This window comes from Neovison vison, chromosome 7, assembly GCF_020171115.1.
Source record: "Neovison vison isolate M4711 chromosome 7, ASM_NN_V1, whole genome shotgun sequence".
NCBI lineage: Eukaryota > Metazoa > Chordata > Mammalia > Carnivora > Mustelidae > Neogale > Neogale vison.
This window is the reverse complement of record NC_058097.1, coordinates 203,439,026-203,460,622: the sequence shown is the minus strand read 5'-3', so window position 1 is coordinate 203,460,622 and position 21,597 is coordinate 203,439,026. Positions and strand designations below refer to the sequence as shown.

At 66.9% G+C, this 21,597-nt stretch overlaps 1 protein-coding gene across 1 annotated transcript; it reads left to right on the top strand.

Moving 5' to 3' along the window:
- The first annotated feature begins 1,094 nt into the window (after positions 1-1,094).
- Positions 1,095-16,468, top strand: DUSP8 (dual specificity phosphatase 8). Its single transcript, XM_044259957.1, has 7 exons — positions 1,095-1,154; positions 7,075-7,414; positions 8,960-9,098; positions 13,493-13,659; positions 14,178-14,337; positions 14,576-14,699; positions 15,228-16,468. The coding sequence occupies exons 2-7, from the start codon at positions 7,184-7,186 to the stop codon at positions 16,300-16,302; spliced, it is 1,896 nt and encodes a 631-aa protein (XP_044115892.1). The 5' UTR covers positions 1,095-1,154; positions 7,075-7,183; the 3' UTR covers positions 16,303-16,468.
- The last annotated feature ends 5,129 nt before the right edge of the window (positions 16,469-21,597 follow it).

Sequence of the window (21,597 nt, the reverse complement as noted above, 5' to 3'; positions counted from 1 at the left end):
TCGCCTGGGGGCAGCCCCTCACTGGGGGTGGGGAGAACACACACGGTCAGAGTGGACCCCGATGAGCGCTGGGTAGGGGCGGTTTTTCCCTGCAAGCGCCAGGGGCTGTAGGGGATCCGGCTCGGGGACCAGCTCGGGGACAGCGCTGCACTGGGGACTCCCTCACCAAAGGACAGATGTGTGACCCGACGCAAACCCCCTCGCCTCTGGGCTTCCAGTTTCCTGCCTAGCGACGCGGAAACTCAGCTTCCCACCCCAGGGGTCGTGGAAAGGGTCGGCGTGGGTGCTGCAGGGGAAGTGCCGGCCGGGCCTAGCGCCGCGCGGGCCCCCGAGGCTGGCGAGCGCTCCTCGGGGCCTGCAGGCCCCGCGCGAACAAAGGCTGGGGGCGCGGGAGGCGGCGCCAGCTCGGACCCGGCCGCCGCGGAGAGAAAGCCCTCGCGCCGGGACCCGTGCAGCCGGCCCCTCCTCGGACGTGAGCGCCGCGAGGCCCGGCTTCTCCCGGCGGCGGGGCCGGGCGCGAGGCCGGGAAGGCTTCCCGGAGGCGGGGGCCCCCGGCGGCACGGGAGGGACGCCGTGCGGTCCCTTTAAGAGCTGGTGCAGGGCGAGGGGCGGAGGGCAGAGGGCGGAGGGCGGCGGCCAGCCCGGCCCGCCGCCCCCCCGCGGCCGCCGCCTCTGATCCGCACCCGCGGCCCCGCTCCGGCTGACGTCACCTGCCCTCGAGCCGCGCGCGCTGATTGGCTGCAGGTGACGTCAGGGCCTTTTTCGCTCGGCATGACCTCATCCCCGCCGGCGGCCCCGCCCTCCGCCCCGGGCCTGTCACTCGCGGCCGAGCGCGGCGGCCGAGCCGGCTCCGCGCCCCCCGCCCGGACGCCGGAGCCCGAGCCGCGCCGGAGCCGCACCGGCCGCGCCCGCCGAGCCCGGGGTGGGATGCGCGCCGCGAGCGCGCGTGCCCGCCCGCAGTGCGCGCGCCCCGGCCCGAGCGAGCGCTCCCCGCGGCGGCGGCGGCGACGGCGGCGACGGCGACGCGGCCCGCGCGCTCCCCCGGCCCCTGCCCCGGCTGCGCGGGCCCCCGCCGGGCCCATGGGCGGCGCGGCCGAGCGGGCGCGCTGAGCGGGCGCGGGTCCCCGTGCGCCCCGGACGCGAGCGACGGCGAGGTGAGCGGGGGCGCCGAGCGGGGACGCGCGGGGCGCGGGCAGGGGCTCGGCCCGGGGGGCGCTGCGTCGGGAGCGCTGGGGCGGCTGCACCCGGCGGGCGCCCGGGAGGAGGAGGCGGCCGCGAGGTGAGCGACCCGGCTCCGGGGGGCGCCGCGGACCGGCGGGGGAAGCCCTTCGCGCGCCTCCCGCAGAGCCCGGTGGACCCCGGCCGGGGCCACGCGCCCCCCACCGCGCTTCGTCGCCTTTCTCCTCGAAATTCCTTATTTCGGGGGGGAGGGGCATGCGGTGAGGACCCAGGGCCTTGGCCCCTTGCGATCCAGCGTGGATCTGTATGGAACCCTGCGAGAGCCCCAGACCCAAGGATGTCCCCCACCTCGCCATGTTGGCCCCAAACTGGAGAAGGTCGTCCCTGCCCCCGCGGGTTGGGGATGCAGGCCTTGAGCAAAGGAGCAGAGGGTTTTAGCCTGCGGGTGGCCCAGGATAGGGCCCATTCCGCGTTTGGTGGGGAGGGACTGCAGATCCATATCCCCCGTGTGGCCGGGCCTCCGCGGGGGCCCCCACCTCAGGGTGCTCCGCGGGCCTCTGCAGAATAAAGACCATCCGGCCGCCGGCTGCAGAGGCAGCGGCGGGTGCTGGGGGAGGGGCTGGCACTGCCAGGCTGAGAGCAAGCAGGCTCCCTCAGCCTGTCCGCCCACCTTGGCGGGGAGGGGTACCTTACAGTGTGGCCTGGAGGCGATGAGGCTGCAGTGGGCCCAGCCCCCCCCCCGTCCCCCCCCTCCCCGGTCAGGTCACCCTCCTGGGACAATTTGCCTCCTGACTTCCTGCTGCAGAAATGTACGGGCTTCTGCAGGGTGGGGGTTGGGGGCCTGGGTGCTGCGGGGATTGCGGGGTGCAGGGGGAGCCCGTGCAGTGGAGGACGGAGGTGGTAGGGTCTAGTGTTGTGCTGCAGCTTGGGGCGGATGTCGGGGTGCTGCAGGCTGGGGGGGCAGTGATCTGCCGAGCCCCCTGCCCCTGGGGGTCTGAGTGGGGTCCGAGGGAGGGTCCGTGCACTCCCCACTACCTCCCTCAGACCTTGCTCCAAGGGCAGCTCGGGGAATGAGCCTAGCATCCCGCCCCAACCCTGCTCAGGGAGGACAGCCGTCCCAGGAATTCACTGCTCAGATGTTTAATGAGCCTCTGCCTGGTAGAGCAGCTCCCGTGGCCCTGAGCTGGGGGTTCATCCTGAAGCCTGACTGAATCCCGCGGCAGTAGGCCAAGGGCTCCAGGACAGTTGCTGGGCGGTTCTGGTCCCCTGCTGCCCTCAGCCCTCCCTCTGGAAGGCTCCTGTGCCCCAGAGGCTGCCCCCAGGAATGCTGGCCTCCATGCACACGGGTGCAGAAAGATGCCGGAAGTCACTCACCGCTCCAGAACCCTACTCAGCCTCCTCTCCTCTCCAGCAGAGGCTGACCTTGCGGCCCGGATGTTTCAAGTGGACAGAGGGCCCACAGGGGTGTGGAAGCCAGAGGCCATCCTGGCTGCATCTCCAGAGGGTGCGGCTTAGAGGGAGGGAGAGGAAGGAGCCAAAGCCACAGCCAGAGGGACATGGGTCAGACTCTGACCACCCAGCCTGCATGGGCTGTGTCCTCCTCTGCCTGGCCCACTCCAGGCAGTGACTGCTGGATGTCCCGGGAGAGCCCAGGTGCGTAACATGGGCGGACAGTGACCAGAAGTCCTGCAGATTGGTAGGGCTAGAACCACCCAGTCAGGAGCAGGAGAGACCTAGAAGTGTAGGGTCCTGAGCGTGCCCTCTGTAGGGATCACATGTGGACACCTCCTCCCACAGGCTCTGCCCAGACCCCTGTGAACCGAGGGGGCAGAGCCCCCCACCCTACTGTCTCCCAGGTCTGTGCCCTCCCCAGACCAAGTTGGCTCTGCTTGGCCTTGCCACATCACAGAGGGGATGGAGTAAAGGTCAGCTTGGACCCTTTTCCACTTAGCCCAGAGGAATGAGGGGGCCAGGATTAGAGCATTTGGGGGTCCCTGGTGAGAGCAGATGAGGGAAAAATGAGCTGACTTGGTGTGAGCCACCGATCAGTCTCTCTCCTGGCCTCTCTGTGCAGCTGTTTCTGCACCCACCAGTGCACTGGGTCACAGCGAGCTGGACATCTCAGCATTCTGGGGACCCCCATGGCCAGGTCCTCCCGATGGCCTGCCTGTGTATGCCAGGTACCATTCGGGCTGGAGACACCTCTCTGAGGGAGAGCCACTGTCCCCTATGGCTGACAGTCCTGACAGTAGTCTCCATAGGTAGTGAGCTCCCCGTCACTAGGTGCGGAGCAGGAGCTGTTGAGGAAGGCGCCGTCGGCAGGGAGTTTTCTGGTCACACATGTCCCTTGTTCAGAGATAAGAACGTGCCCCATGGAGGCCCAGGGAGCCCTCGGTGTGATGAGATCTTGGAGCTGCCCCTGGGGTGCGGGTGTCCCGGGGTTTGGGGGAGTTCAGCGTGCAGAAGGTGGGAGTGACTGCGCCCAGTGACCTCACGTGAACACACACGTCTGCGTGTGAGTGCTTGCACGAGGGGCCGGCCTGGAGGATGGGAGAGAGGTGAGCCAACAACGTGTGGACAGTGTGCCGAGGGTCCCGTCCTGGCACGCGGCACAGAAGCCAGGCTGTGCCGTGAATGTGGCCTTCCCGGACAAGGAGTGGCTGCCTGCCGCCTCCCGGCAGGGGGATGGGGGGGCAGGCAGGTGCGGAGGGGCCTCTGGCCTTCGAACCGGGAACTGCCCAGTCTCCTCAGTGACGAGCCCTGTGATGGGGGTGTCTGGGCTTGTGCCTCCCTCCCACCTCCATCCCACTGGCGCCCAGGCTCTGGAATAGCAGGACGTAGGTGCTGTGTCCCCTCAGTTCCCAAGAATGGGGTCTGGGCTGAGCCTGGAGTGGGTCCTTGAAATCAGAGAGGCCCAAGACCTTGCAGGGTCTGTGTCCTCTGTGCCCACCCTGCCTGCTCTAGCCGCATGCTTCAGCCTGAGACTGTGCTAAGCTCCCCCTAGCCCCGCTGGAGCTCTGGGCCCCGGATCCGGGCACCGCAAGTGAGGGTCCACCCCCAGGAGCTTTAGATTCACTCCCAGGAGGCCAGCTCCTTGCCAGATGGCCCCTGCAGGAAGTGCGCCTGGGCCAGACCTGGGCCCTTGGAGAAGGCATCCCCGAAGGCGGAGGTCGGGAGCCTGTGTGCGTGGGCACTCGGGGCAAGCAAGGAGGGGTGGGACCGGGTGGAGCAGAGTGGGGTGGGGCGTGCTGCAGGAATGTCACGCCTGGGCTTCGGGTCTCCTGGTGACGCCAGGCCCCAGCTACCGGGCACCTGCAGGCAGCCAGGAGTGGGCCGCGGGCCGCATCGCCAGCCGGCCGCGAGCCGGTGCCGCAGGAGCCGCGGTTGCCCGGCGCCGCTGGGGTCGCCATGGCAACGACGGAGGCGCTAACTTGCTAATGAGTCCCCCTCGGCTGCGAATAACAATACTAGAGCGGTTCGTGGGGCGCGCTGCAGAGCTCCTTGAGGGAGGTGGGGCTGAGACCAGGTACTGGGGGGGGGGCGTCAGCCCACCGTCCAGCCGGCTCCCGGCCCTCTACCACCGCCCCGCCCCTCCCCCACCGTCCTGCAGCCCCACAGCCCTGCTGGGCTCTTCCCCGCACTCCTCCTAGCCGGCCTCCCTCCTGTCCTGCAGAGGGAGCGGGCGCCTCTCCACACCCCAGCCCCTGTCCCAGCCAGTTCGGGATCCGAAGGCAGTGTTTGTGCCCCGTGACTGCAGGGAGGGCCACGGACCTCCCTTCAGCCCCTTCCTTGTCCCTGCCCTGAACTGCTGTCCGGCCTCTCACTTCAGGTGGGCGCCCCTCTGCGCTCACCTGGCTGATGGGAAACCTGCCCGCCCCTCTGCCCCCACGCATCTGCCCCAGGGACGGGGTGGGCCTCTGCGCTGGGCTCCTGGTCAGACATCCGGGCCGGAGGCTCACGCAGGGGGCCTGGAACGGGCGGCCCGCCTGCCACAGTCTTGAGGTGCAGAGGGCAACTCAGTAGCTTCTCAAAACACCTTGGACAGGAATAGAATTGGGGGCCCTCACCACACAGGCTGGGACCCCCACAGCAGACAAGGCCCCCTCAGCAGGGGAGGTCCCCCAGGCAGCTGCAGACTCCACAGACAGGCCCCCCCAGCTGGTGAAGAGCCCCCTCGGCATGTGGGGTACCCCTTTTGGCAGATGGGCCCTTTTGCTGTTGGCCTTGCTCGGTTTGGCCCTTGGGAGGGATAGCGGCCCCAGCTGCACCCCGGGCCTCACCCCACTGTGGAGGAGCCCGGGCACCTGCCCGGGGAGCCAGGCATCTATGAACGGGATCCCGGGGCCCTGCCTTCTGGCCGGGGCCATCCCGGCCACTTCCCATTGGGCCAGCTCCAGTGGCCCAGCCTAAGGCTGCCCATGGCCAGCAGGCATGGTCTACATCTGCCTGGCACCTAGTTCTCTGTGAAGCCCGCCATCCCCACCCCACCCCACCTGACGAGGGACAAGTGTCCTTGGGAGGCCTCACCTGCTGCAGCTGGAGGCTCGTCCTCTGACATCTGCCCCCAGCCTCTCCTGTGCCAGAGCTGGGTAGGGGTGCGGTGGAGGGAAGACCCCGCGTGAACGGCAGTGGTAGAGGCTGTGGGTCCTGACCAGTCCCCATGGGGTGACCTGAGGGTAACCCCTCCCCTTCCCCAAGTCTCCATCTGCCCATCTTTAAAGTCAAGTCAGCACCTTCACGCTGTGCATCCTGGTGGGCCAGGTGTCGAGGTGGGCCTAGGAAAGGCTGGTCCTAGCAGGTGGCAGGGCAGGTGGGGCGTGGGGTGGGGGTGGGAGGTGTGTGGCAGAGGCCAGAGTACCAAACCCGCAAGAGGGGTCTCAGCCCCAGGATCTGGGGTCCCTCGTACTTCCTCCACACAGCCCTCGGCCCGAGAGCCCTTACAGGCCATGCTGAGAGTCCCCGCACCCCAAGGGTCCTACATCTGGGTCACCTACTTTGCCTTTCATCCATACCACCCCATCCTGGGACCTACCAGCCCCTAGAAGGGTCCCTCTAAACCTCAGACCTTAAGTGTGCCCGACACAGCCCCTGTGCAGCCTGCTCCAGTCAGCGAGCGTGTGATGCGCTCCTGCAGGGAGACAGACTCTGGCCCCAGACCCTTTTTGCGGCAGGCGCTAGGGCTCAGGCTGCGGGACTGGGACAATGGCAGCCCTGGAGGAGCCCCACCTCCATGCCCAAGAACCCCCTGTCCCCCTCAGGAGCCCAGCAGCGTGTGTGGACGCAGCCCGGACCCCCCTCCTCGGGGTCCAGATGGTCCGCTCAGGGAGTGAGAGCGCTACACGCCGCCGGAGGGGCCCATGTGCTGGGGCAGGGAGCGGGTTCTGGACCCTGCCCAGCCCAGAGTTCTGGAGAAGACGTGTGGGCGGGGTAGGGGGGTGGGGGCATCCCAGCAATGGGATGACAGAAGCTTGAGGGCAGAATGAAGGGTTCCGGATCAAGTGAGTATCCGTGAACCCAAGGGCCGGGGGAGGGCTCCTCAGGCCCCTCCTCCCTGTCCAGCCCGTGCTTCCCTCTGGGGTCCCCCATCTGCCCTGCTGTGTCCCACTGGGAGGCTGTCGCCGTGCAGTGCCGGATGGGACCCTTGGGGCCCGCTTTCCCAGTCCGATGGCCTGCCTCACCCACCCGGCATGTTTGGGGCCTCGCCTTTCATGGAGCCAGAGGGGCTGCTGATTCACCGCAGGCGAGGTAGGGCCCCCTGGGTGCCTGTCAGCTGGGCCGTTCTGGTGCCCTTGGGTCCCAGCATAAGCCCTCCGGAGGTCAGCCCTGCCTGGGGTGCTGGCCGGGTGCCCACCATGGGGGCCCGCAGCCCCGCTCACCATCTGCCTCTCCCTGCAGGTCTGGCACCATGCCTGGGCCCTCTGCACTGTAGGCCACATCCCCGGCCTGCGGAGCAGCCCCTGGGCACTTCAGGGCTCACCCCTTCCCCACTGCCCCCTGCCCCACCATGGCAGGGGACCGACTCCCTCGGAAGGTGATGGATGCCAAGAAGCTGGCCAGCCTCCTGCGGGGCGGACCTGGGGGACCGCTGGTCATCGACAGCCGCTCGTTCGTGGAGTACAACAGCTGTCACGTGCTCAGCTCCGTGAACATCTGCTGCTCCAAGCTGGTGAAGCGGCGGCTGCAGCAGGGCAAGGTGACCATCGCCGAGCTCATCCAGCCGGCCGCGCGCGGCCAGGTACCAGCCCATGTGCCCCACGCCCTGTCCCTCCCCCACCCCACCCCCACTCAGGCTCCTGTCACTTCCAGGGGCCAGGCCAGAGCCCCTCAGCTGGGTACACAGGGGCCCTCTGCTGGCCGCACCCCGGGCTCCCGGTCCGAATGCTAGCTTGGGCCCGGCAGGCAGCTCCCACCCCCCGTGGACAAGCTTCCTCCTCCCCTCCCTCCTCCCCTCCCTGGGGAGGCCCTCTGCAGAGCCCATCTCCCCAGAGACGAGCCCCTCCCACCAGAGCCTGCTGACCCTATGTAGGTCCTCACTCAGCCCGGGAGTAGAGGTCTCCCCATGTAAGACTGGATGGTGTCCCTGGGGCCCAGGTCAGGGCTCAGAGGGGCAGTGGACCCAGAGGGCAGCTGGTCAGGCGCACACCGAGTTCTGTGAGAACCCAGAGGCAGATGGGGGAGGCCAGAGGCTTATGCTGAGCATCTCTGTGCCCAGCCCCCCAGTTCTTTCCCTGGAGTTCTGAGTGACCCAGAATTCGCTCTCCGTGCCCCTCCCCCATGAATGTCCCAGGTCACCTGCAGGGGACAATCCTGTCTCCATTAGCCAGGAGCATCAGGTCCAGCACTGGGAGGGACCATTGGCCCCTGACCTGGGAGGGCGAGGACACCTCCAGTCGGGGAGTGATGTGGCCAGCAGCCCCGAGCTGGGGAGGGGTCTGTCACAGGCCCTGCGCCAGCAGGGCTGGATGTGAGGGGACCCAGGTGGCACAGCCGCTTATGGGGAGTTCCCCCCACCCCCACCAAGGCCAGAGCGAGCTCCCTGCAGCCTCAGGGAGGGAACCCGGTGATTACTCACCCCCAGCGAGGACTCCCAGGCAGAGCGCAATCCCATTGGCTGCTGGTGACATCATCGACCCAGGGTTGGCGGCTCAGCTGGCTTAGGGCCTGAGTGTGCTTGGGGGGCAGGGCAGTAGCCACTGGGAGTAAAAGCGACTCAGCAGCTGGTCCCCAGGCTGGGCATTCAGGATGGGAAGAGGGCAGGGGAGCCCCAACGTCCAGCTGCCTCCTGGATGAAGAGGGGCTCTTACAGCAGCCCCCACATTTCCCAACGCTGGCTGGGGAATTGCCCACATCCAAAGACACGCCACCCTCAGAAGCACTGAAATGGCCTCCCAGTGACCCTGGGGATGGTTTTCCCTTGGCCTCAGCCACCCCAACGGCGTGTGTACCCTCATGTCACTATGGCCACCCATGTGTGCCCGAGGACCCGGTTACACCCACAGCATCTTATCCTAGGGGGCCTGGCCCACCGTGGGTGCCTGCAATGTCCGTCCTTAGCGGAGGTGCCTGTGTAAGAGGGCAGGCATGAGGAGGAGCATGCTCCTGTTCCTGCGGGCTCTGAGGGCCTGCCTGTGTCGCTGTGGGCACTCACACCTGTGCAGGTGTGAGCTGTGAGATGGGTGGGTGGCAGAGAGCCTGACCAGTAGCAGCAGGCAGCAGCGGGGGATGGGGGCATCAGGCAGGTGCCCAGCAGTGCCCTGACCTCTGCCCTTACGGCCTCCAGGTGGAGGCCACAGAGCCACAGGACGTGGTCGTCTATGACCAGAGCACACGGGATGCCAGCGTGCTGGCCGCGGACAGCTTCCTCTCCATCCTGCTCAGCAAGCTGGACGGCTGCTTCGACAGCGTGGCCATCCTCACGGGTGAGCTCCAGATAGCCCCGGAGCAGGGGCCTCTGGGCGCCCTCTCCTCACTGGGAGCTTAGCTTTGGGGGGGGGCATTGGGGGAGTCAGTCTCTGGATCCACCTCTGCTCTCTTCTCTGAGCCCAGAAACCAGCAGGTACTGGGGGCAGTGTCGGTGGGGGGGGAGCACTGTCTCAGTAACTAGAGCTCTCCCCGGCTCCGTTGTCCCCTCCCCTGGACCCGCACGCTTTAGCACCCCCCCCAGCGTGAGCCGACCCTGCCCATGTGAAGAGGTAGAAACCGGTAAATGCCATCTGTGGCAGGAGAGGAGGGAAGGGATCTAGGCCGAGATGAGTGTCTGACCCTCCAGCTGTCTGAGATGGGGGCATAGCCCCCGTCCTCTGCAAACCCCAATCTGACCAGAACTGGTCCCAGACAGGGAGTACCTCTGAACGCTGCAGCCAGCCCAGGATGCCCGGCCCCTGCTGGGGACCAGTAGAGGTCCCTGTGGGGCTTCCCAGACCCCAGATGCAGCCCAGGCATCCCGGAGGCTGGGAAGGCCCCCGTGTGCGCCCGTGTGCGCCCGTGTGCGCGCGCGCACACACACACACACACACACACACACACACAGGCTCCACCCTGGTTCTTAATGATTCCTTCCTCCCGTTGGCAGGGCCTGGGGCACTTCTGTAGACCCCACCTCCCAGACCCGACCCAGGTTCCAGGGATGGGTTGAGCTGGCCTGTCTTGGGCGGTGCACTCTCCCTGCCCGGGTCTGGGGCCTTTGGGGGCACTCCTGCCCCTGGCCTCTGCAGCCTGGGGCCGTGACCAGTTGGGGGAGGCTGGAGAGGGCTGAAGGGGGTGTCAGCAACCTCCCCTCGGCGGGACACCTCCGTACAGTCACCACGTCTGCCCTGAGCCGCCCCTTACCTGTGGGCATGCTGCGGGGTGGTCCGTGGGCATAGGGCTGGCCCTTTGGCACTGGTGCCCCGCGGGAGCATGGGACTTCACCACAGTCCACGGGAGGCTTACCGGTGGGTCCGTGTCGTGTGCGGGTGTATGTGCTGCCGTCAACACACGCGTCTGGGTCTACAGTCAGAGGGTGTCTGCATCTATGCGTGGCTCTGAGAGGCTGGTGATCTGTGCTTGCTTGTGCGATGGGACGTGGGGTTTGTGTGTGTGTGTGTGTGTGTGTGTGTGTGTGGACTCTCAGGACCAGAGGCCACAGAATTACAGACTGATTCCACCACTGAACCCTGGGCTCCATTTGAGGGCTGAGCATGGAGGGAGCACCGAGGCTCTGGGCTTCCTCAGGCGGTGTCCTGAGCAGAAAAGGAGCCCAGCTGGGCCCCCAGTGTGTGTGTGTGTGTGTGTGTGTGTGTGTGCGCGCGCACACGCCCGTGCTCTCTAGTCCGGAGTGGGAGCCACCAGGCCTTCTGGGAGTCTGAGAAACGGGACCCAGAGCAGCGCCCTCCCTGACCCCCAGGCTTCCCAGGAAAGCCCAGAACCTCGAGTGCTGTGTCCTCTGGAGGCTGTGGCTCCTCACCCCGCAGCCATAGGGCAGGTCTCGGACATGCCAGGAGGGCTCACCTGATACGGGCTGTGCCCCACTTGGTGCGGTCAACTCTCGGGGCTGCCACCTGCTCTTTGTTCCCTGCCGGCCCCTCCCTGCGACGGTAGAGTATTTGACCCCATTTCCCTGAGGGCCAAGCCAGACAGAAGTCCGACCCACCGCAGCAGGAGAAGGGCTCACAGCGCCACCGAGTCAGGAGTGAGACTCGGGGACAGCCTGAGAGCCTGGTCCGCAGCTCCCACCCCTAAGGCCAGCGCAAGGCCGCAGCCGGTGAGAACGGGAAGGCAAGGCTGAGTGGGAACCGGGGTGCTGCCCCGCCAGAAAGGGCGAGTGACTCTCCAGGGTCCGTAGCGCAGGGGGAGGGGGCTCCGCGGAGACCAGACGGGGCGGACCCCACACGCGGTGGGCGGGGCCGGGGCGCGCCTGGAGGACGTCGCGGCCGGGGACAGAGGGAGGCCTCTCGGGGACCGGGGAGGCTGGCGGCCGCGGAGGAGGGAGATGGGGCAGGGCGCGGGGTCCGGAACCGGCCGGGACCGCCGCCGCCCTCCCCAGGCCGCTCGGCGGTGACGTCCGGGAGGCGGGGACCGAAGGCGAACCTGGCCCTTTAAGCGGCGGGCGGCCGGGTGCGCGCTGCTGCGGAATGCGGGCTGCTGCGGTCGCGGCGCCGGCTCGGTGCGCCCCCGCGGTCCGACCCCGCGCGCGCCGCCCTCGGACCCTGGCCGGAGACCGCGGCGGGAGCGGCCCCTGCGCGGAGGGTGCGCGGAGCGTGCGCGGGGCCGGGGTGGTGGTGGTGCGGGCAGATGCGGGCCTTCCCGGGGCGCGGGGACCGCGGCGGCGGGGCGGGGGGCTGCGGGGCGTGCCGCCGACCTGTGGGCCGGAGAGCGCCTGGAGGGAGCGCCGCCGGGGCCAGGGCCGGCCCGGGGCCGGAGCGTTCGGTGCGGTCTGTGCGTCCTGGGCGCGAGCTCCTGTGCGAGTCCGCGGCTCCATTGTGCGGCGGCGCGAGCTGGGAAGCTGCGAGGTAGAGGGAGGTGGATGCCCCTCCTGAAGCAAGGTGCCCTTGGGGATGCCTGGGGGATGGGGGCGCCTCTCCCCCCGCCCCCGGCGAAGAGTGCCAGCACCTGAGGGTCCGGGCCTGCTGCCACTGATAACAGGGTGGACCTCTCCAGCAACCCGGAGCCCCGCGGGGGTGTCCTGACATCACTGGAGGGGCGGGGCCAAGGCTCTGCTGCCCTTGGCCCAGGTGGGGGGCTTGTCGGGGTCACCTCCCGTCTGCTAGGGTGGGGTGCTAGGGTGGGGGGCGTTGTCCTCCAGCAGGAACACCCAGGGGACCCCAGGCTCTGGCCGGTGAGCAAGAGCCCAGCCCCCACACCAGGGCAGCTTTCGCCTGTGCGTGGCCTGTCCGCTGTGCTCACAGTCAGCCACGTCTCCCTGTCCAGCCAGCGTGTTGCCGAGGTAGGGAGAGCTTCTCCTCCAAGGCAGCTGCCTCCACTCCCTCAGCCTGCAGGGCCCCCGCATCACCCTGCCCCCCACCAAAGGCAAGCCGTCATTGAGGGCACAAGGAACGCTCCTGGCACTCTGGTTGGGGGTTTGTACAAACTGGCTGTGGAGCTGGGCCAGGGGCGAAGGCTGAGGGCACCAGGCATCTCTGTCCCGGGAAATCAGCCAGGTGTCAGGCACCAGCTGTGTCTGCAAACGGGGAAAGAGCACTGGGGCTCACGTGGCCTGGGCCCCCGCCACACCCCAGTGCACTACAGTGGGCGTCTGTCCGCTTGAACTCTGTAGTGGATCAGTCCACGGAGGGCAGGGAATGTCCATAGGCCTCGTGTCCCCAAAAGTGTGGTTTGCCCCAGAGCGGCCGCCCAGGACTATCATCTCACCGTCCAGGAGCTGGCAGCCACCAGCTGCCTGGGTGCAGGCCGCTTAGCTCTCCATGTGTCTTCACAGCCACCGCCTCTGTCGAGACTCACAACTGTGCTATGTGGCAGGCTGGCTGTGGAAACCGGCCAGAGGTGTAGTGAGTCCCGCCCGTGGTCACTCACGGAGTCAGAGATATACCAGGGATTCCCGCTGGGGTCTTTGAGGCTGACAGATGGGCTCCTTCCACTGACCTGTGGCCCAGGACATGGTGGTGGCAGGGAAGGCAGGGGCACCTGCCAGCCACGTGTAGCACGCATGCCTGCTGCAGGTCCTGCTTGCTCCCTGTCCTCTGGTGCTGTCCTCTGGGCAGAAGAGAGCCCAAACTGGAGCACAGGTGCCCTGCAGGCTGTGCCAATTCCAGGAGGTGACGACATGCCCAGGGGCAGGAGGGCCCCCCTCCAAAGCCCTTGCCTCCTGGTCCTGGCACCTAGGCTTGGCCAGGGGCTCCCAGCCAACTAGCGTCAGGGAGGGATTGCATCAGCCCTGGGGGAGAGGCAGGAAGGCCCAGGCTGGCCCGTGGCCACCACAGGCACAGAAGAGCCACGCCCTCGATGGGGACCTTCCATGGAGTTGGAGCCGCCCCCCTCCCCAGTCCTGCACGTGCTGGGCCAGCCCGCAGCCTGGAGCCCGTGTTTATGGGCATCACAGCGGCGTCCTGGCAGGCGCAGCTCCTAATTAGTCCGGGGAGGAATGCGGGCATAGGGACAGGCTGTATATGCGCCCAGCATGCGCCTCAACTCTGTGAGCGCAGCCCTCCGGCACCCTGTGCTGACTCCTGGTGCTCAGGCCAGAGTCTCACCACCTGGCACTGCGTGGAGCAGGGGGTCCAGGCTGAGGCCAAGATGGAGGGACGGTCGGTGCCCGGGGCTCGCTCTCGCGCCCAGCCTGCCCGCCGCGTGACCCACATGTCCACTCCTCCTGCAGGGGGCTTCGCCACCTTCTCCTCCTGCTTCCCTGGCCTCTGTGAGGGCAAGCCAGCCGCCCTGCTGCCCATGAGCCTCTCCCAGCCCTGCCTGCCTGTGCCCAGCGTGGGCCTGACCCGCATCCTGCCTCACCTCTACTTGGGCTCGCAGAAAGATGTCCTGAACAAGGTGTGTACAAAGCTGGGCTTTGGCTGTCTGGAAGGGGGGAGGAGCCAGAGCGCATAAGCAGTTCCAGGGCTGGTTTGGGGAGGGGTGTGAGAAGGGAGCTGAAAGCCAGCGAGGGGTGGATGAGTGTCTCGTGGGGGAAGCCTGGGCTGGGACGCAAGAGGACTGGGGCCTGACCAGAGCCACGCCAGAGCCAGCCGGTGGAGGTGGAGAGGCAGCTCCCAGCCCCTTAGGCGGTGGAGCCCACATGCCAAACAGCTGATGTCACTGGCCCCCGGCAGCCCTGAAAGAATCCCGTGTTGTAAAATTGTGATGCGGGAAGAGGGAAAGGCGCCGCCCAGCAGCCATAACATTCCTGGGAGCCTACCTCAGGCGGCGGGTGGCGCTTGCGGGGACCAGCCTCCGGGCTCCCCCACCCCTCCCTCCAGCGCTGCTGGAGGCTCGGAACTCCAGGTGGAAGGGGGGAGGGGCTCCCACCTGCAGCGCACCCCCTCCTCCAGCCCGTCCTCCCGCCCCTCCAGGATCTGATGACCCAGAACGGAATAAGCTACGTCCTCAATGCCAGCAACTCCTGCCCCAAGCCGGACTTCATCTGCGAGAGCCGGTTCATGCGCATCCCTGTCAACGACAGCTACTGCGAGAAGCTGCTGCCCTGGCTGGACAAGTCCATCGAGTTCATCGGTGAGTGGGCTGGGGGAGGGGCGGGGCGCGGCGGCGGGGGGGGGGGCTCTGTGGAAGGGGGCAGCGCCAGGCATCTCCTGGAGGGGTGGGGGCTCAGTGACCGTCGGGGGGCCTGGGCCTGAGATGTGGGGCTGGGGTTGTGGGCGCTGGGGCCAGTAAGGTCCCCTGCTGGGGTTAGGGAAGGGCCCTGCACGCTGAGCTTTCACCTGCCCCCCCCCCCCGCCGGCCCTGCCTCCAGATAAAGCTAAGCTGTCCAGCTGCCAGGTCATCGTCCACTGTCTGGCTGGCATCTCCCGTTCCGCCACCATTGCCATCGCTTACATCATGAAGACCATGGGCATGTCCTCAGATGATGCCTACAGGTAGCCTCTCCTTTCTTTCTGGGCCCAGAAGTTTAAGGCTAGAGATGGCCCTTCCCGTGCCCCTCTCCACCCACTAGCAGCTGCAGGAGGCCCGAGCCCAGCTCCAGCAGTCCCGCATGGGTCTGCACATCAGCTGCGTGCCCAAGTGTGGGCAGGGGGCAGGGGGTGCGGGGAGCAGGGTGGCGGGGAGCAGGAGGGGCAGAAGGAGGGGAAGAGAGGAAGTAGGAGGAGGGGGTGGGGGGCAGGGAGAGCAAGGGGAGAGCTGGAGGAGGAGCAGGGAGCGGGGCAGAGGAGGGATGAGGGGCAGGCGGTGGAGCAGGGGGGGACAGGAAGGGTGGGGGCAGGGCAGGGGGACAAGGGGAGGGGACATGGGGAGCAGGAGAAAGGGGGAGGGGCAGGGAGTGCAGGAGGGGTGGGGGCAGGGCAGCGGGACGGGGGTGGGGGGGACATGGGGGGCAGGAGGAAAGGGGAGCAGGGGGCAGGGGGAGGCGGAGGGAGCCCCGTCTCAAAACAGCCCCCTTCCCCCAGGTTCGTGAAAGACCGGCGCCCATCCATTTCGCCCAACTTCAACTTCCTGGGCCAGCTGCTGGAGTACGAGCGCAGCCTGAAGCTGCTGGCCGCCCTGCAGGGAGACGGGGCGTCCCACCCCGGGACGCCCGAGCCCCTCCCGGGCCCCGCGGCCCCACTGCCTCCGCTGCCACCACCTACCTCAGAGAGCGCCGCCACCGGGAGCGCAGCGGCAGGTGCGGCCAGGGAGGGCGCACCGGGCGCCGGTGGGGAGCTGCCCGCGCCCGCCGCCGCCGCCACCACTGCTGCCGCCCCGGCCACCAGCGCGCTGCAGCAGGGCCTGCGCGGCCTGCACCTCTCCTCCGACCGCCTGCAGGACACCAACCGCCTGAAGCGCTCCTTCTCGCTGGACATCAAGTCGGCCTACGCCCCCAGCCGGCGGCCCGACGACCCCGGGCCCCCCGACCCCGGGGAGGCCCCCAAGGTGTGCAAGCTGGACAGCCCGTCGGGGGGCGCGCTGGGCCTGCCCTCCCCGGGCCCCGACAGCCCAGACGCGGCGTCGGAGACGCGCCCGCGCCTCCGCCGGCGGCCCCGGCCTCCCGCCGGCTCCCCAGCCCGCTCCCCGGCGCACGGCCTCGGCCTGAACTTCGGCGACGCCTCGCGGCAGACTCCGCGGCTCGGCCTCTCGGCGCTGTCGGCCCCGGGGCTGCCGGGCCCCAGCCAGCCGGTGGGCCCCGGGAGCTGGGCGCCGCCGCTCGACTCCCCCGGCACGCCGTCGCCCGACGGGCCCTGGTGCTTCAGCCCCGAGGGCGCGCAGGGCGCGGGCGGCCCACGGTTCGGCGCTTTCGGCCGTGCGGGCGCGCAGGGCTCAGGGGGCGGCGACCTGCGGCGGCGGGAGGCGGCAAGGGCCGAGGCCCGGGACGCGCGGACCGGCTGGCCGGATGAGCCGGCCCCGGAGACGCAGTTCAAGCGCCGAAGCTGTCAGATGGAGTTCGAGGAGGGCATGGTGGAGGGGCGCGCGCGCGGCGAGGAGCTGGCTGCCCTGGGCAAGCAGGCCAGCTTCTCGGGCAGCGTGGAGGTCATCGAGGTGTCCTGACGGTTCCCGGGGGACCCAGCGCTCGCCGCTCCGCTGCCCTCGGCTCCCTGGCCTGGGCCGCCGGCAGCCGGGCCCACTATAAATATATATTATATATAATGCAAAGAAAGGTAAATGGTTTTACTGCGATTTTTATCGAGAAGTAAATATTTCGATTTTTTATTTATTTAAGCTGTTCATTCTGGCAACGATTTGGAAACAGTGCGGGCGGCCCCCGGACCTCTATTTTTACTGTCTGGTATTTAAACTGAAACCCACGTTTCTAAGCAATATGAGGCCACCTTCAGTCCCAAGCTGGGGTGCCAGGCCTGGGGTCCCCTCCCCACCCTCCCTCCCCCAGGAAACACTGCTGACCGTTGCAAAGAGGCTGCCCAGCTTTCGTGCACTTTTTACATAAGAAAAAGGGGAAAAAGGAGAAAAAAAAAAACTTTGCCACAAACTGAGCCGCAGAACCTCCCTGTCCCTCCCTGCCCCCCCCTCCTCTCCTCCTCCTCTGCTCCTTTCTGGGCTCTGCACCAAAGTCTAGGTGGGGGAAGTGTCCCCGGGGCTGGGGTGTGGCTGAGGTGGCTCTGCCCACTGGGGGCTCCCCCAACCACCTGCCTCCCCCACCCCCTACCCTGCCCCTCGCCTGGCTGTTGCCGGTGTCGACTGGCATCCGGCCTGGAGAGGTGAGGGTGTTTGGAGGGGCTGGGGCTAGAACAGGATAGGGGCTCGGTGGGTGTCGGATTATGTGGGTCCCTGGGCAGGGATGGAAGTGGAATGGCCCCCACTCCCGCCTGAGCCCGCGTCCTTCCACGGGTTCAGCAGGACTGTTCCGTCCAGGCTGCTCTCCTCTCTCTGCTTTGCAGAGCTGCCTAGTGCCACCCGCCAGCTAGGGGACAACAGGAGAAGCTCAGCCCGGGGTGTCAGGCCGGACACCCCCCCCCCCCGGAGAGCTGGGCTAGCGAGCACTGGCTCCCCGGGTCACAGGGCAGATGGATTTTGAGTTCTGGACTCTTGCCCACCCAGGCCCCAAGCCCCAGGCCAGACCTGAATTCGGGTATGTTCCTGCAGGTGGGGGGGTCTCCATGAGGAGCTGCCTTGCAGGGGGGTGGGGTTAAGCACCTGGCAGACACTTCTGCTTCCCGGAGATGGGGTCCTTAGCTCTGGAAGAGCTGTCTCCAGGCAGATCAAGGCCCCTGATGTGGCCAGATGGCCCCATGCCTGCCCCCCGCCCCATGGAGTCCTTGGAGAAGAGCCCTCCCACACTCCCCTTTCCTGGGGAGCTCTCGCCTCTGCAGCCTCCCTGGTATCCTCAAGGTGAAGGCCGGATGGCTCTTTGACCCCGGAGGGGCCCTCCTGGCCCTTTACCTCCTGGTAGTAAAGGCAAGGAAAATGCCTCCGCTGCCCCCTGCCCCACACCCTCTTGGGTCTTTGGGACCTGTGGCTTTTGGAGGCAGGAGTCGATATCCTGGGACATCCCTCAGATGTCCTACTAGAGTTCCGGGTGGGGGGGCTGTTCACCTTGGGAAGAGGCCAGGGGCTTGGCAGGAGGGCAGCTGGGTGGCACCGAGTCCTGGGGGCAGCTGCCCGTGTAGTTGTTTCTTCCGTTTGTTCTGTTGACCTGCGGCCCTGTGCCCCTGTCACCCTCCTTTAAGCAAAAGTCCTCTTCCTGTTCCCCTTGTCCCCACCCCTCTCCCCAAGAAAATAAGCTATCATCGTTGTGTTTGCAATCTATGGATTAGAGGTTTAAGTATTTATTATTGGTTAATTATTATTATTATGATTGATTATGTAAACTTGCCTTCTGTCTGTCTATCGCGTTGGGTTTCTGAGGTGACCCTGGGTGTGGAGGATGCACTGGTCCCCACCTCCGCACCCCACCCCTGTGCTGTCCAGGAGACAGTGGTCTGGGGCCACTGGTTGGGCCCCAAACTCTGGAGGCAGGTCCCACAGCCCCTGTCCTTTCCTCTCTCTGCCCTCTGCCCTTTTTCTAGGGCCGCCAGCATCTCTTGTGATTCGGTCATGGAGTGTGGGGGGCTCTTGCTCTTGAGGCACTGGTCACCCCAAAGTAGCAGCTGCAATGTGAGGGGAGGTCCTGTCCCGGCCACCCCCTCTCCTGTCCTGGGGGGGGGGGACCGGGCCCTGGCACGAGCCCCTCCCCAGTCACTTCCACACACTGCCTGAGGCAGGGCGGGGCCGGGCCCCAGCCCTCCCACCCTCTCACCCGGCCCCTGGCCCTGGCATTGGGGGTCACCCCAGAATGGACCCCGCCCCCTCCTAACACTTGCTGAAGGTCCAGTGGAGGGGAGGTGGTAGGGCCCGCACCCCCCACTCCACCCACCCTGCACAGCTCCCAGTCTCTCTGGACTGGGTGACGCTCCTGCCCCAGAACCCCTCCCCCAGCGCAGCCACACTCTGCTCCCTGTCCTGTCCCCTTCTTTTGTATTTGGAAACAACGTGTTGTAATAAATCCTGACATGGATGTTTTCTCCGTGCCTCTGGCTGCCTCTTTCTTCAGGCTGGGGGGTGGGTGGAGTGGAGAGCGTGGGGCAGCGGCCCTGCAGGCTTCCTGAGGCCAGGACCCTGGGCCGTCGGACCCACAACACGAGCCAGCTTCCGCAGGACTCAGGGCTTGGGACCCCGAGGGCAGGTTAGGCAGGGTGGGGGAGGCCTGTGTGGGGAAGGGGCCCTGGCCGCATCCTCCAACGTGGAACACCCTTGTTTGTTGTCACATGCTGGTGAAAATTTTACAAACTTACAACTCTGCCCAATCAAAACGCGGCTTTGCCCCCAGCCACCTCCCCAGTGTAAGCACGGACACGGCGCATCCCCGCACACCTCCACGCGCACCAAGCACGCCGCCCGACTTCTGCTGGCAGACGGTTTGCTCATGTTTGCGACCGGCTTTCTCATTCTTCCAGCCAACTGCCGGAAGAACACATGGGCTACATGTGGCCACAAGGACCGAAGACTCAGAAGGGCATCTGGTGGAATACCAGGGGACTCGGCCACTATTGTCCCCGGTCCCTGGGTTCCTCGCCATGGAGTCACCCTGTCCTGCCCACCAACCTTCCCGACGGGGCCGCGCACCTGTACCGGCCCCTGTGCCTGCACCGCACTTGCACCTGCGCCTGCGCCTGCGCCTGCACCTGCACCTGAGCTGGCACCAGCGCCTGCACCGGCACCTGCACCTGTACCGGCACCTGCGCCTGCACCGCACCTGCGCCTGCGCCTGCACCTGCACCTGCACCTGCGCCTGCGCCTGCACCGGCACCAGCACCTGCGGGCACCAGCACCTGTACCGGCACCTGCGCCTGCACCACACCTGCGCCTGCGCCTGCACCAGCACCAGCGCCTGCGCCTGCACTTGTGCGGACTCCAGCCAGAGCACGTAGCCCTCAGGCCGCAGCAGCCTGGAGGGCGGGACCAGCTTTAGTGTTCCCCCACCCCCACCCCCACTGGTGTGGTGACAGCCACAGCTCAGAGCATTCAGCGCTACTCTACTGGGACAGACTTTCAGACCGGACTCCTCCAGGTCACTCTGATGCTGGCTGTTACTATAGCGACGGCTCCTGCGCACTAAGCTCACGGTGTGCCAGGCCCGACCCCAGCATCCAGTCATTTCCCGGGACGGCTCTCCTCCGCTGCCAGATGCGGCCCAGCCCTACGGCCCTCTAGCCAATGCCTCGGACCCTCCTTGGGGCTCTGGCCTGCTTCTTCCTAGGGACACTTCCCTAGGTCCATGCGGCAGGTAGGCCAAACCCGGGACAGGGGCCAGACCTCTGCTTGTGCATGCGTGCACGGGAGCTCACATGCACGAGAATGCCCGCACACACATGTGGGGCGTGCGTGTTCCAGGAGCCTGGGAGAGGAGCGGAAGCAGGAGACAGGCTCAGCGGGCCCCTCTCCGGGGCTGTGGCAGGAGGCAGGGTCCTTGAATCCAGCATCCCTAGGAGCCCTCAAGAGGCCGAACATTAGAAGCACTGGGCTGTCGCTAAAGCGGGGCTATTTTTAGCTCAAGAACATCTATTTATAACTCTGGCAGCCCGGTGGAGTCCCTAAAGCCGGGGAGTGGAAGAAAGCCGATGGCTGTCTCCGGCCCCGTGGTGGTGCCTCCCGCTCCCCCAGGCCCAGGAGCCCCTGCCCCTGTAGGAGGCAGGCTGGTGGCGGCTCTCCCAGGAAGACCACAGGGGCACAGAAGGCCAAAGGACCCTGGGAGCGGTGGAAGGATGCACGTGGGGTGGGGGGAAGCCGTCTCCCAAGTTGCCCAGGCCCCGGGAGGACACCTGGCCCAAGGGCAGAAGGAAGACGGTGGTGAGGCCAGGGCCGCACGCCCGTGGGCTGACCTCCACCTGCTCTTGACAACGAAGCCAGGCACCGTCCCAGGGGCTCTTCCGTGAACGCTGGGCATCCTGCCTGCTTCTGCCTCTCACTCTCCGGACCCCTTGATCAAGAGCTTTAGGCTCTCCGTGGGTTTCAAATGGGTGAGTACATGGTCAGTAAAGGGTTGTTCTGGTAGGTCTCGGCCTGGGTAGTGATGCTGGGGATGTCTGGACCCTCCCCTGCGCCCGCACTACTGGTGGGGGGCCACCAGACGCCTTTCCCACGGGGGCCAGTGTCGTGGCTGGACGGGCCCCGGTGGTCCTTCTCACGATGACAGGACACACTTGAGCAAGAGCCATCGGGGGCTCTGCGGAAGCTTCCTGACTCACAAGCCCTGGAAGGCGTAGGCACATCTGGGGCCACAGGTCAAGGTAGCGGGGAGAGGAGAGGGAGGCTGCATGGGCCTCGGTCTCTAACTCTTCGGGTTTGGGGTGGGGGCTGAGGTTTCCAGAGTGGCCGCCCAGGACCTTCTGGGGCGGAACTTCTCGGTGGGGCAGCTGGGCTCTCTCCGTCTAGCTCTGGCAATGTGTCTATTTGAGATGCGTGTGTCTGAAGTGACCGCCTGGGCACTCCGAAGCTCAATGCCAGGCATTTCCATTAGCAATCAGAAACGCTCATCTGCCAGGCACTTGGGCTCCAGGGCTGGCGGGGGGCGGGGGTACGTGGTTGAGCCCATGGGTGATTAGGGAGCCAATGGGCTGATGGCGGTGCGTGGAGAGGAGGATGAGGTGGCCGGCTGGTGGACAGGTTGTCGAGAGTGTAGACGTGTGGCTAGGTGAGGAGCTGGGGGCCGGCCCGGCGGGTCGGTTAGTGGGGTGGGGGGAGGCGGGCTGGCGGGAAGCGCACGGATGGGTGCTGGGGAGAAGGCATGGAGGGAGGGAAGGAAGGCGGGTAAGTACTCGCACGGTCTGCAGTGCTGTGCGTGTCTGC